Here is a 14,994-nt window from a genome sequence, read left to right as displayed (position 1 = left end):
GGGGATTCTGACACATGCCAGAACATGGATGGCCATTAATTATGCTAAGTGAAATAAGCCAGTCACAAAAGGACAAATATTGTATGATTCCATTTATAGGAAATACCTGGAATAGTCAGTCGTAGAGAGAGAACGCAGAATAGTGGGTACCAGAGTCTGGGGGAACGGGAGCAAGGAGTTATCAAGTTCAATGGGCACAGAGTTTCAGTCCAGGATGGCGGAGAGCGGTGACAGTTACACAGTATGAACGCACTGTGCATTTATTCTTCTGTTTATCCAGGGAGCATTTATGTTGCCTAATATGTGGCAAGCACGGTGGATATAAAACTAAAAAGATACCCTCCGTGCCCTTAAGAAAGTCACCTTCAGAAATTACACTCTTAATTCAGTGATCAGATTGGTTTTTTTGATCACACTGAACCTCTTCGCTCTTGTAAAGTTATCACATTTTTCTAACAATGAAAACCTGTCCTTTAATTACATTCCTATTACCTAAGAATATTGGGTGCTTATCTTGGGTACCTTTGGGGATGCCATCTGTTACCTCATTTGATATCAGATTTAAGCATTTTTCTTTTTTTAAGCCTCACCCGAGGATATTTTTTCATTGACTTTAGAGAGAGGGAAGGGAAAGAGAGGAAGAAACAGCGATTAGTTGCCTCCCGCACACGCCCTGACCAGGGATCAAACCTGCTGCCTGGGCATGTGCCCTGACTGGGGATTGAACCCGTAGCCTGTTGGTAATGCCTCAACCAACTGAGCTACCTGGCCAGGGCATATTTTAAACATTTTTCAATTTTTTTAAAATGCTTTTAAAATAGAAGAAAGTACACAGAAAATAAAACTGTATTCACAATACAGATTTGGCATAATATTTTGCCATATTTCCTTCAAATCTCTCTTTTAGAAATGTTACAGAAATTGCCCCCAATTTCATCCTTGTCTCCCCCAAAGGATCTACAGTCCTCATGTTTTAGTGTGAGAACGACCATCCAAGGTGTGATGCGGGGTCTCATTTCTCCCAGGGCCCAGCTTGAGCATTGATGAGGTCCGTTATTATTTCACACAGGCTTTTCTTCTCCAAATCGCCTGCTCCTGTCCGTTCCCCGTTTCATTGCACTGTTGGTCTGCTTCCTGCCTTGTTTTCTAGCTTCCTTGATGTGATGTCTTCAGTCATACACACGTTTTTAATGTGATAGTCAAACCTTTCAACTTTATAATGTCTTCTGTTAGAAGATGCAGTGTCTAAGGTCATAGAAGTAGTCTCCTATATTTCCTTATTAAGCTTTAAAAAGTTTTGCTTTTCATAATTCAGCCTTTGATTCATCTAGAACTTATTTGTATTATGACATGAGGCAGGGACCCACTTTTACCTTTTCCACACGGCTAGCCCCCTGCCCCCAGCACTCAGTGGCCCATCCCTCCCTTCTCCCTGGCTTGTAGTAAGTGCTCTCCCTCTCTGTCGGGAGAGAAACGGGCTTTTCAAACCTGACCTATAACCGAGCGTGGGAGTTTGTCAAATTGGGGGTTGGGCAATAGTCAAAAGCATTTTACAAAACCCTCAAAGTAGACCATTAACGAAGAGCTGGGTTTTTTACAGTGCGGCCTTTAGGGAAGGGGAAGGTAGGAGAGAGCATTCCAGAGTCCCTGTGCGCGAGAAGGGATGCCCGGCGGGCTGGGCAGCTAAGCTCCAGCCCCTGGTGTGGGTGGCGGTGAGCGCCGTGCTGGTCAGGAGGCAAGAAGCCTGCCTCTTGCACACCCGTCCCTGGGAGAGGGGGCTGAGGTGGGTGTCCTGGTAGCAGGGGGTCATCTGTTTTTTAAGTCAGTCTTCTTTTCTTTGTTAAATGATGGGTGTCTCATGTATCTCTTTCATTTAGTTATTGCATAAGCTAGCTTTTGTAGTACGTATATGCAAAACCAGCAGGGGAAATTATCTCAAATGCGGTTGCAGAGCCAACCCCTAATACTTGGCAATGAAAACCTCAGGTGTTTTATAGTAACTTACGTACTTAAAGTTTTCTGCCGCCCGTCTCTGTTTCCCTTCGTGGTGCCCGCCTGGAATCGCCTGCCTGCTTCAGAGCGTAATCCCAGCTCAGCGCTTCTGCTTCGCATCGGGCGACAGAAAGTTAGCTTTGTATCTTCTTCCTAGTGATACCGATAGTTCTTTACAAACTTCTTCTTTTCTTCCTTTTTTTTTCTTTTTTAGCTCCATCAAACTTTAAAAGAGACTTTCTTTGGGAAACCAGTTTTACTGTCCACGAGTAAGATTTTCTTGTTAAAATAAATGTAAATAGAACATAATGATTAAAGGTTCTGAAAGAGAAAGAAGTATTTTATTGCAGTTAACTATATATCATCCTAAAAAGAAACTGTCAAGCATTTCTAATTTGTGTGCGTTTGTTGTATGTGCAAGTTAATTTTTTATATTAAATACTCAAATCATTAGGAAACCAGAGGAGATAAAGTGCAGATGCCAAATACTGGGTTCTTTAAAGGGAGCAAAGGAGTGAAGTGGTAGAAATGCCACAGGAAGAGACCGTGTGAAGAAAGCACTCGTTTAAGGAATAAAAAGCAGTTGTAGGAGTCCTCAGAGGCCCAGGAAGATACCGGTGGTGGGGCAGAGGCTATTTTCTGTTAATGCACAGGAACCAATGACAAACCATGAACTGTAGTACAAATGTAAGTAGACATTTCTGACCCTTAGTGCACTTGACAACAGAGGACAGCAGCGTGTCACGGTTTTCCTTTCTCCCTCCCCTGCCCCACCCCCTAAGTACTGGCTCTGGTGCGCGGTCCTGCAAGCGCATTTACTGTTCTTCTCCACTGAACGAGCTCCAGCCTCGGTGCCACACTCTATGACTCTAGTTAGGGTCTTCGAGAGAACGGCAGCTCCCGTCAGAGAGCCCAGGGGGACTGGGGCGGCCTCTCCCAGCGCCGCGGCCTCCAGGTGCGGCCCGGCGGCCCGGCTCCTGAGCTGCCCCGGGCGCAGAGCCGCTCCCGCCACTGCGGGTGCCTTCAGAAGCGTGTGTGCCTGGGAGTCCTCTCGAGCAGATACTATGTGGTGTGGTGGCAGGGATTGATATACCTCTGGCAACATTAACTTTTGTTTTAATGGGAGCTATTAAGAAGACAAACAGCTTTTTTCTTTAAGTCATTTTTTAAGCATTTGTCCTTCAGAGTTGAAAACTTGAAATAATGAGTTTCCTCCAAACACTAGCTGGAGCCGACTCATTGACACATGGGAGGAAAATCTAATTCTGAATTTGTTTCTTCTTTTTCAGATCTCAGTCACAGTGGATTGGCAGATCATTATGAAAGTCCCCACTGGGGACAGCAGCCCACTTTCAGAAGTGAAGCCGGCTGCAGCTGGGATAAAGTGATAATAGACAGGACTGATAAGGAGGCGTGGCCTTCCATCACAGGGACCGAGACGGAGTCAGCCTCAGAATGTACTGCAGACACTGACTCTGCCTCCCACTGTGGCCCGGAGAACAGTAGCATGGCTACGGGGAGTGCCCAGGGCGGCTTCACGGGACATGCCAAGAAGACCAATGGCAATAACGGCCCCAACGGCGCGCTCGTCCAAAGCTCTCCGAATCCGAGTGCCCTTGGGGCCGGGGGGGCCAATGGCAGCGGCGGTGCAGCCAGGGTGTGGGGCGTAGCCACGGGCTCCAGCTCCGGCCTCGCCCACTGCACTCTCGGCGGTGGGGATGGGAAGATGGACAACATGATAGGAGACGGGAGAAGCCAGAACTGCTGGGGTGCTTCCAACTCCAACGCTGGCATTAATCTTAACCTTAATCCGAATGCCAACCCCGCTGCCTGGCCTGTACTTGGACATGAAGGAACTGTGGCGACAGGCAGCCCTTCCAGTATTTGCAGTCCAGTCAGTGCCATAGGCCACAACGTGGGCAACCAGAACGGGAACCCGACGGGCACTTTGGGTGCGTGGGGGAGCCTGTTGCCGCAGGAGAGCACAGAACCACAAACGTCCACTTCCCAGAATGTGTCTTTCAGCGTACAACCTCAGAACCTTAACACTGACGGACCAAATAACACTCACCCCGTGAACTCTTCACCAAACCCTGTCAATGCAATGCAGACCAACGGGCTGCCAAACTGGGGCATGGCTGTCGGCGTGGGGGCCATCATCCCGCCCCACCTGCAAGGCCTTCCTGGTGCTAATGGATCATCAGTCTCTCAAGTCAGTGGGGGCGGGGGGGAAGGAATCAGCAGTTCCGTGTGGGGCCTGTCCCCAGGGAACCCTGCCACAGGAAACAGCAATTCTGGGTTCAGTCAGGGGAATGGAGACACTGTGAACTCAGCATTAAGTGCTAAACAAAACGGATCCAGCAGTGCTGTGCAAAAGGAAGGGAACGGAGGGACTGCCTGGGACTCTGGGCCTCCTGCCGGCCCTGGGATCCTTGCCTGGGGGAGGGGCCGTGGCAGCAACAGCGTCGGGAATATCCATTCTGGCGCGTGGAGCCACCCCAGCCGAGGCACTGCTAACGGCGTGAATGGGGAGTGGGGAAAGCCTCCCAACCAGCATTCCAGTGGTGACGTCAATGGGAAAGGATCAACAGGGTGGGACAGTCCCGGTCTGAGCGGCCAGAACCCTGCCATGCAGCCCAGCAGTGACCACATGAGCTCATGGGCCAAAGCTGCCTCTTCCGGAACCACGGCGAGTGAAGGCAGCAGCGAGGGCTCTGGAAGTCACAGCGAAGGAGGTGCCGGGAGGGAAGGAGCCGAAGGCCGGAGGCGCGAGAAGGGGGTTCTAGACCAAGGGCACATCCAGTTGCCAAGGAACGATCTTGACCCGCGAGTTCTGTCTAATACTGGTTGGGGACAGACTCCAGTAAAGCAAAACACTGCCTGGGAATTTGAAGAGTCCCCGAGGTCTGAGCGAAAAAGTGACAATGGGACCGAGGCCTGGGGCTGTGCAGCCACTCAGCCTTCACACTCAGGGGGGAAGCACGATGGGCCCGTCATGAACAGTACAAATACCTCTTCAGTATCGGGGTGGGTCAGCTCACCCCCCGCTGCTGGGCCGGCAGACGCAGGCTGGGGGGACAGCAGCAACAGAGCGCCAAACGGCCCCGGGGTCTGGGGGGACTCAATAAGCTCTGCTGCTGTTCCTAGTGCTGCTGCTGCCAAGAGTGGCCACGCCTGGGGTGGGACCGTAAGTCAGGAGGACAAGTCGCCCACCTGGGGTGAGCCTCAGAAGCCCAAATCTCAAAACTGGGGCGATGGACAGAAGTCGAATCCAGCCTGGAGCACAGGAGGGGGAGACTGGGCAGATTCAGCTTCTGTCCTTGGACACTTGGGGGACGGGAAAAAAAATGGCTCTGGCTGGGATGCTGACGGTAACCGGTCAGGGTCTGGCTGGAATGACTCTGCCAGGTCTGGGACCAGTGGCTGGGGCAACGGCACAAACGCAAAGGTGAATCCAGGGGCAAACTGGGGAGAGTCTTTGAAACCTGGCCCCCAACAGAACTGGGCGAGCAAACCCCAAGACAACAACATGAGTAACTGGGGAGGAGCCACTTCCGTTAAACAGACAGGAACAGGGTGGATCGGGGGGCCCGTCCCTGTCAAACAGAAGGACAGCAGTGAGGCCACGGGCTGGGAAGAACCTTCTCCGCCATCCATTCGACGCAAAATGGAAATCGATGATGGGACCTCAGCTTGGGGCGACCCGAGCACCTACAGCAACAAAGCGGTAAACATGTGGGACAGGAACAACCCGGGCCTGCAGAGCAGCGCCGCCGCCGCCGCGGCCACAAGCAGCAGCACAAGCGCCATCGAGACGCCGCCGCCGCCGCACCCGGCCAGCGCCGCGCTGAACCGACCGCCACTGCTTGCTCCAGGTACGGGGGGCTTCGTGTCCTTTACGCCTGAGAAGGCGCTTTCCTCCCTAGACGTGCGCGCGCCCCCAGCTAAGGTTTACAGCAGATGACACCGGTGCCCGTCACCCTGTAGGGTGTGCTTCGGGGCCGTCCAGAGACAGGGAGTAACGCTGGGCTCTGGCGGCTTCCTCTCCAGGAGAAAAGTATCCCGAACCCGTTTATGGAAAAGGGAGGAAAGAGGAGATGCACCCTCTTGGGCGGCCTGGGGCCATCGTGTGGGTGTTCACCTACGAAGTCTTATTTCTTTATGAGATAAGTTCCAGTTAGGAGTTTCCTGGGGGCGTGGGGGCTGGGGTCCTTGGTCTGCAGGGAAGCCCCTTCGCTGGTGATCCTTAAAGCGCCGGGGGTTTCTGACGTGCGGTCAGCACTGACATAAAGCTGGCCCGTAGCACGGGAGTGGTGTCGTACAGTGTAAGCCATGTTTTGATTCCAACTGAAAGAAAAATCTTAAAATGAGACTAAAACTTACGTTTTGAGTTCTGCGTTGTGTGAGGCCTCCAGCAGATACTGTGGTGGCAAAGAAAAGAAGATGGTCCAGACCAGAGCCTGCCCACAGGGAGCATGAGTTGTGACAGAAAATGAACATCGGCAGGGACTGCGGGACCCTGTGAGGGCACAGACACTGTGCAGCTGGGCTGTGTCACTGCAGAGCCCCCAGCGTTCTGACGGGAATGTGGGTCCACGGTGGGAAGTATCTGTCCCCCGGGCATGGGCTCACCACATCGCAGGGCTCCCGGGGTGGAAGGCACGGGGAGGGGAATGCAGCCCAGCCCAGGGCCCATAGCCCGGCTGTCCCTCTCTACTCCCTCCCCAGGCACCTGGGAGCCCTGCCCAAAGGCCACTGGGGCGCTCCAGGGCCCGCCTCCGCTGGGCACTGCTCTCCGGCCACTCTGACCGCCATGTCCTTGGACTGAGCCGTGGCCTCCCTTCACATCCTGGAATTGCTAGTGTAGTTTGGGACAGTGCGAAGCAAGGCTTAACTTCTCATACTGCAGAGTTTCAGATGTCTGCGTGCAGTTCTCCCGTTCCATCCTCCCGTTCTCCAGGACCCATTCCCAGCTTCCGCCGCTGGCACTCAGAGGCATGGCTTTTGACCCTTTTTGTTGTCACCCGGGTCCTTGTGCCCGGAACCGATGTCATTACTCTGAGTATGGGCTCACCTGTGCAGAAGTAGTAGCGACTGTAACCTGCCTCCCTCCTAAAACCACACCCCCAGTAATGCAGCCTGAGTCTCCCTTTGCCTCTTTGAGATGTGCTGCGCTCTTTTTCTGACGTTGGGCTGATAATCTGAAGCCTTGCTTTCTGCTAAGGCTGCCGTGAAGCCCTTCCTCACCCAGGACTGCTCTTGAGCAGCTGGGTCCTTGGTCCCAAGTGTAGAAATTGGTCGCTGGGAGGGTTTTGGATCCCGGTCCCCAAGTCTGTTGGGACCTTTTTGAACCCTGGCTCTGTGATTGGCATATTCCTTATCTCTGCCCGCTCTGTGCCACCCCGAGATGTTATACGCGTGCTCTGCAGGCACGCCTGAGGGCAGAAGCCTTTCTCCGTGGCCATTCACCCAGAATCCAGAACCCAACCTGCAGGAGGACGAGGGGGTCTGGAAGGTGTCGCTGCTTTAGCTTTGGGCCTCTGATACAGGCGGGCTCATAGGAGGAGTGGGCTGGACTCTTGAGTGCCTCTTGACTCTGTCGTGTGCAGAGATTTGGGTTAAAAAAATGGTTTTAACCATCAAACATCACAGGAACAGATGTGAGTAGAGAATCTGTGGGCCGCCGCACCCACAAATGCCCCATTGGAAGCCCATTTGAGGCCGGTTGCTTTCATTCTTCTGGCCCCGATCTGGCTCCCACCTCCGAGCCACCTCAGTCCCGGTTATGATTGCCCAAGAATGCCCGGAGCTTGACGGTTTCTTGTGGTCTGGTGCCCACCCACAGCAGTGGGTCTAAAATCAATACCTTAACCTTTTGTCTGGCGTGTACATACTCGAGATACATTGGCGGGCACCCGTGACGTGGTGGCATAGCACCCAGGTGCTCGGGCTGTGGCGGCGCAGAAGGCAGGAGTGCTGTCCTGTGACCATGCACCCCGGCAGAAGATGGACCCCTGGATGGTCACGAGCAGGAGAGCACGGCACGTGGATGCCCCTAAGCGAGGTTTTGATCGTCGGGGTGGGGGGCGAGCGGTGCTTCTGGCAGAGGGACTGGCACGTGAGGTCTAGGGGCAGGGTGCCAGGGGGCAGGTTTGAGAAACAGAAGCTCCAAGCGGTTGGCACTTGGGGTGACGGGGACGGTGGCAGGAAGGCCTCTCACACAGAAGTCTGTACTGGGGCCAGGGGGAGGTCAGCGAGGCCCCTGAGTCCCTTAGGCCACAGGAAGGAGCTGGGTTGGGCCCAGCAGCCCGGGGAGCCAGTGAGAGGCTGAGGCAGCGACTGAACCGGGAGGCTTGTCCGCAGCCATCCCGGCTGTGAGGGACCAGGTCTGCGGGGAGCTGAGCCGGAGAGCAGAGTTTGGGCCCGGCAGTGTCTTGGTGGCCTGGAGTGGAGCTGCAGCAGGGGGTGCAGGCGCGGGCAGCAGCAGGACGTGGAGCAGAGAAGAGAGATGAGCGAAGAGGGTTCCGAGCGTGGGCCGGTGGGCCGACAGCTGCGCCAGTCACTGACACCGGGGGCACAGCAGGAGGCGCCTGTCCCCGGGAGAGGACGGCAGGGGTCGCTGCAGGTACCACGGAGAGCAGCGCCGAGCAGAGGGCAGGGCCAGGAGCAGAGGTTTTGTCTGAGGCGGGAGGTAGGGTCTTGAGCACATTTGAGAGCTGACGAAGGAGCAAGCAGAGAGGGGAAGGATGCGAAGGGAGGAGCCCGGCACCCAGCTGCGGGCAGCAGGCAGCCAGCGGAGAAGGGCATGTCCCGGTGGTTTTCCTCCTCTGAGTGTGGGGGCGCCGGCCGAGGGGGGAGCGGGGTGGGGGGCAGAGGAGTGAGCAGAGGCGAAGCTTGCATTAGGCCGCGTGGGGAGTGGGGCAGAGCCCAGCAGGGCCCCCGAAGGGTTGCTGGGCAGTCCGTGTTCGGGACCCAGAGGTCCCAGTTCTACAGTGGGGACACATTTGTGTCTTCTGTGTGTGTTTATTGCGACCCATCTTATGCCAGGCGGCACTCCGGTTTGGGGGGATCCAAAAGGGAACAAGACAGACAGAATCCCTGCCCTGGTGGGGTGTGCAGTCTAGCAAGGAAGGCGAAGGCCACCTGAGTCAGCAAATCTGTGTCCGGTGGTGACACTGTGCAGGAGCCAAGGAGCCAGGAGTCCGAGGCCAGGTGGACGGAAGCCTGCATTGTGGTGGTCAGGAGCTGGGATCAAAGAGGGCCCTCCTTTCTGCCTTCAGTTCAAGTGCTACTCCCTCCAAGGCTCCCCTGGTCTACCAGCTAGAGGGAACCCTCCCGCCTCTGACTCCCTGGCAATTCCACCTTTACCTCCCTGAGCCACCGGAATCCTCTCTGGAGCTCAAGACTGTTTAGCCTCTACTGTCCCTATGTACTCCGCTGTCACTGAACCAAAGGCCAGAGACCTGGTGGTCCATGGGCTGCACCTGCTCCCACAGAGGTGCCTTCGGGGCCCACATTTTTCATGTGAGTCAGATGTCTTCAAAGGAAAATGTTCTGCATAAATTCCAGATTTCTGGCTTCTTCTGGAAACCTAGCAGGTCTGACACCTTGGATTCCCACGGCAGCCTGCTTCAGACAGGGCCTGTGCTTTCTGGTGTGCTGTGCCCCTCACCGCCCGCTCTCGCGTCCCAGCACGGAGACTCTGAGCAGCACCACGGATCGCAGGCTTGTGCCGTCTTACACTGGCTGGCTGCCTTCTCAAGGTGTTCGAATTTGTGATTCCTGTCCTTTTCTGTTTCACTAATATATGACTGACATTTCTAGGCACTTATTTATAAAGTACTTGAGGGAATGAGGGGCAGCAAGAAGGAAGAAAGGTCATTGATACTGAAAATGAAGGGATATACACAGTAAGGCAGGGTCTAGTTTCGTGGGCGAGGTCAGTGACATAGGAAAGGTTGGCAGAAGGTTCTCTGCGGAGAGTTGACAGTTAAAAATGGCTGTCGTCCTACCCACCCAAGACTTTCTTCTGGAACCCCCGTTCCCATGGCTGCCCTTCCAGGGTCACAGCCGGAATCCCCTCCTTCCCCTGGCAAAGCCCCAGCTGCACGGTGTGCCCGTGTGCCTGGTGGTAAGTGCGGTGACCACAGGTAGCTTGTTCATGCATCCTCTCATGTGACCCCCCATTCTGCAGGGGCAGGCAGTCTCCTGAGGGCACCAGTGGTGAGGCTCTGCTGTGTGACAGGCCGCGCCCGCTGCCACTGCTAAAATCCCAGGCCCCCGGCACCCTGAGACGGCCACAGCACACGGGGGCCGTGCGTTCTCCTTCCCTGTGTCTCCCTTGGAATCGGCTCCCACTTGTGAACTCTACCCCACGTAAAGGCGTTCCTGTTTCATTGGAAGGGCCAGGATCTTTCTCTTCTGTCTGCAGAGTGTTTACAGATCATTCTTAACAGAGTGCACGTTATCCCCAAATGTAAGCGACAGTAACTTGGGTGCTCTGTCCTCGCAGCGCTAGTGTAGGAGCAGTTACCACTTACGGAGACGCACCAGTTCAGCGCTTTTCCAGGCAGTGGGCCCATTTGCAGAACCTGTGTCCAGCTGAGTGGGTACAGCATACGGTGGGGTCACTTCGCAGTGTCTCCATTTATATTAGTCTCCTCTTCCACCTGACCCCAAGTAGCTGCACTGAGCTTTCATTCCTGCCCTCACTACCTGGGATCTTATGACTCAGACCCGAACCAGGCGCTCCTGTGCAAGGGGAGCAGGGTTCGTCACTCTCAGGAATGACAGTGGTCTGAGCTTGTCACTGCCCAGCCTGCTGGTCTTTCCCACCAGCCCCCAGCATAGCGAGGACAGTGGACTGGGGCCTTCGGTCCTCTCCACTCACTCCCACGAGTGGCAGCCCACGACCCTCCCAGTAGGGGACTCTGACATGTCGGAAGCTGGCACCAGTGACAGGAGCAGAAGTCACAGTACCAGCCATGCTGCAGGTGGCCCAGTGGCTTGAACACGTGCCCAGACTGGACTGCATGTGCCACCCGGGACTCCTCTCCAAATGGAGCCACACACCTGATGTCTGTCCGATGAAGCTTCTGCTATTTTAAAGTTGGTCTTTTCTAGGCAGCCTGCTGTTTTGCTGTTGACATACTGCTTTTACAAAATTTTCACTTATCTCAGAGTTGGGTTTTAAACTGTTGATCGTTACCACTTAAGGATATTGGTCTCTGTCTTATAAAATATGGATTCTCAATTATATAGTTTTTTTGTGTGTCTAGTTTTATGGAAGAAAATGCTACAGGACAAAAATTTTGTCCCATTCTTGTTTTGTTGTTACTAGTTTTCTGATGAGCCTGAGGAAAACTTGATGTGAATTTAGGAAGTGCAGTGTAGTTTCATAAACTGATTATTTGGATCTGGTTCCAATCTGTTCTGGGGATAGAACACAGTAATTATCTAGAGAAATGTCCCTGTGCTGGTCTTTTGACCAGAGACAGTAGGTTGCCTGAGACATCGCTGTCACCAACCTCCTCAGCCCGGTGACTTCGTGTGCACGGGAGCCGGACTTAGGGTTCTGCGGGAATGAAATCATTTGAAAGGGATTGGGGGTTGGATGGAATCAAACTCGGAGGCCGCCGTGGACTTGATCAGAGCTGTCCCAGCGACAGGGGAGGGCGCCGAGATATCTTGCCTGGGGTCACCTCTTCCTGTAGTGCACCAGCCGATCAGAAAAGTGGAAGCGTACTGCTAACGCTGCTCTTACTGTAGAGTATTTTTTATCCATTTCGCGACTTACTCTCAGCCCCTCAGCAAAGCCGCAGCAGCCATTGCCGGGCACTGCAGCCGGGCCTGTGGCGGTCGCTGGTGGTCCCGCGCTGCAGCTGGACGGAAACTCCCTTCTGCGTGGGGGCCCTTCCTGAATCCAGTGGTGTGCTATTTGCTTTCTCACTTAGTTTCCTGGCACAAGTATTATAAGCAAAGGCAGAGACCATGTGAATTAAACAGGGAAGAGGCAAGTCACTCATACCCTAAGCTAAAACTTGGAAGAAAGTAGATTTAGGAATTCTCTCCCTAGGGAGGTAGAACACGTATGTTGTTTCCTAAGTCTCAAAAGCAGAAGCGGGGCAACATTGTCCTTCCTCCGGGACTCCCCTCCTAGACGCTCGCTGCTCCTTTTTCTCCCTTTGGTGTAAAAATGGTACCAAAACAGCCCACTGCACATGTAATGAGTCAGCAAGATGCTGTTGGAGCTCAACTGTTTTCACATCGTAACGTCAGAAATAGGTCTCATGGCCTCTCCAGCCAGAATAATTCTATTTTAAGCACCATGCAACGGTTGCTAAAAGAGGAATGATCTCAGCGATCTTGGTTTTTTATGGGTACGGGGTTGTTCTTGCCTTTGGTGTGGTTGGGCTGTTCTTACCCTTCTGTGTTCTGGGGGACTTGGTAGGTGGGGCCGCAGCAGGGCGTGGAAGCTCCCACTAAGGAAGTGGGAGGAGGCCGCCCTCTGTGCACATCCTGGGATACGCACTCAGGTCGAAATGATGAACGGACAAGACCGTTAGAAATAAGGTTGCCCCCCCACCATGTCTCAGTAAGACGGACTCAGCACGTTCAGAGTCTGTATTGCACTAAAGTAAAAGCTAAACCAATTTTTTTCTGTTTGTAATACCCTTTGGTGACAGTGAGGCAGGAGAAGCAGCTCCTCCTGTCGGAGGCTGCTGTACAGACCCTTGTCTGCAGCTGTCAACTAGAGTCCCCTGAACTTGGGGCAAAAATGTCAAATAAATGGCACAGCACAAGGCCTTCTGAGAAGCAGCACACGCTGCCACCTGCCTAGGCAGACTGCTCCGTGGGAAGCTTCCCTCTATGCCTGTCTTCACTTCAGATGGGAAAAGTTAATTGTGCTGCAGCTCCCAGCTCTGCTCTGTCCCTCCACAGGCCAGTGGCCACCCAAGCTTTGTAATAAGTACCCATCACACGTAAAGGCCCTCGGTGTGAGAGAATCCCATCTCCTGACTCTGAGTCAGTACCCGAAATGCAGAGCAACACATAGCAGACACTCAGACACTTCCTCCACTGAATTTCCAGTCCCTTATCTTTCCTTCCCACCCTAACTGAGCCTTTCTTCCCCAAAAGGACTGCCTGCCACACTTACAAAACTGTATAAATAGCATCTGCGCAACATGCTAGAATTGATTTCTTATTTCACAGAAGAAAGGATGCCATCTGCCGGCTTACCTGCAGTGCCTGAGATGAGGATCCTAAGTCAGGTCAAGACTTACCCTGGGTTCTGTTTCCTGGCCTTTTAGCTGCTTCGTGCTCATCTTCATGCCAGTTTCCTGGGTGTGCACCACGTAGGCACTTTGTTTTCTCTGTCTGATAGAAAGATGGAAAATGTGTATTTAAAACTGAATGAAAACGATGCTGTGGCGGTGGTTCGTTACTGTTATTTTATTCCCGATACCGTATGTTCCACTGGAGAAGGGGAGTCGTGATTCCTGAACCCCACGGTGCAGAAGGACTGTTTTGCCAGGAGCAGTAGTACCGGGTGGGGCAGAGGGGGGTTTCAGTGGTGAGTGTGGGACGCATAGTCTGTTCTTGTAGTGTCTGTTTATTATTGTGTTTTTATGTGAACAGCTGTAAACCTGCTTTTGCCCCACCCTGTATTCGAAGGAACGTTTTTAAAATTTTAATATCAATGTTTTAAATGTCAGATAGAAATTTGTTCAGCCTCGTTAAGCCCAACTTTTAAAAGGACCTCTGTAAAATTGTTAACAGAAAAAAAGATACCAAAGTCACTCCAGCAATGAACACTGAACAATGGAGTTGGCTTTTTTCTTTTTGGAATATGTATATAAGATTATCTTCAGTCACTGGAAATAATTGCTTTGCATCAGAATTATCAAGTGTGCCTGTTCTTAGCATTTCTTCCAGAGCTTTCTGAGCCTTCAGCATGCATGCCTTCTGATATGTACGTCAGTTTGACATTGTAGGTAAATTATATTCCTGTCAGAGATCAACTTAAAATGGAAATACTGGGGTTTTTAACTTTTGAGTAAGCAATTATTCTTCCGTTTATTTTTAAGATTTTGAAACATGATGCTTGCAAATCATTTGCCTTCTATATAAACATACTCTGTAGACATTTCTGCTGCTTTAATAGGAATTAAAAACTATAAAAATCAATTAACTGTAGTTACCATAGTCTTAAATATTTACTCTTAGTTTGGATTTAGTTAAATAATTTGTCGTATTGCCTTTCAAAGAGATGGAGGTATAAGGGTGACAAAGTTTAGGTGACTTATTTAATTACCTAAATAAATCAGTATTTTTACAACTGATTAGCTTTTAGTAACCCCTAAGTTATTTTATTGTTCCAAAACACCCATAATTTTATCAGCTATGTTAATTTTCCTGCTTTTAATTTTGTCCCTTCAATTTGTAAAACAACTACTCCCAACATACATTGTTATTTTCTGTGTGATTACAGGTAATATTATAGTTGGCAATTGCTGACAGTAACTGATTAGGGCTAACTTTCCTGTTATCAGGAAGAGTTTACGTAATTATTGCCCAGCATAGCGCTTGTAACTAACATGACTCAAGTCCCTGGTCGGGTAGCTCCATTGGTTAGAGCATCGTCCCACTACATCAAGGTTGCATGTTCGATCCCCATGGATCCTCAGTCAGGGCACGTACAAGAAGCCACCAATGAATGCAAAAGTAAGTGGAACAACAAATCAACCTCTCTCTACCCTCCTCCCTCTCTTTCTCCCTTCCTCTCTCTCTCAAGTCAATAAATAAAAAAATTAAAATGATTCATAGGTTGCGTGTTCTTTGGTCATTAATTAATACTATTATTGTATTTTATTAGAATAAAGAGCATCAGGGGGACTGATTCCGTGCAATTTTTAGTCAGAAAATTAATGTTTTCTAATTGAGATGGTAATATCCATGTTACAACCAAATAATTTAAAATCTGGTTAACTATTTGCATTT

The 14,994-nt window shown here is 51.8% G+C and overlaps 1 protein-coding gene across 3 annotated transcripts in view; it reads left to right on the top strand.

Annotated features, from left to right (window-relative positions):
* The window catches only part of TNRC6C (trinucleotide repeat containing adaptor 6C), a 100,677-nt gene that overhangs the window by 57,290 nt on the left and 28,393 nt on the right, over positions 1-14,994 (top strand). For all 3 annotated transcript variants that reach the window (XM_090257377.1, XM_090257378.1, XM_090257379.1), the window contains exon 5: positions 3,282-5,867. In XM_090257377.1, the coding sequence (XP_090113503.1) occupies positions 3,282-5,867 (2,586 nt within the window). The remainder of the gene's footprint in view (positions 1-3,281; positions 5,868-14,994) is intronic.

This window comes from Furipterus horrens, unplaced genomic scaffold (genome assembly GCF_987537825.1).
Source record: "Furipterus horrens unplaced genomic scaffold, mFurHor1.1.pri manual_scaffold_11, whole genome shotgun sequence".
Lineage (NCBI taxonomy): Eukaryota > Metazoa > Chordata > Mammalia > Chiroptera > Furipteridae > Furipterus > Furipterus horrens.
Note: the sequence above shows the minus strand (reverse complement) of the source record. Positions and strands in the feature narration are given on the sequence as shown.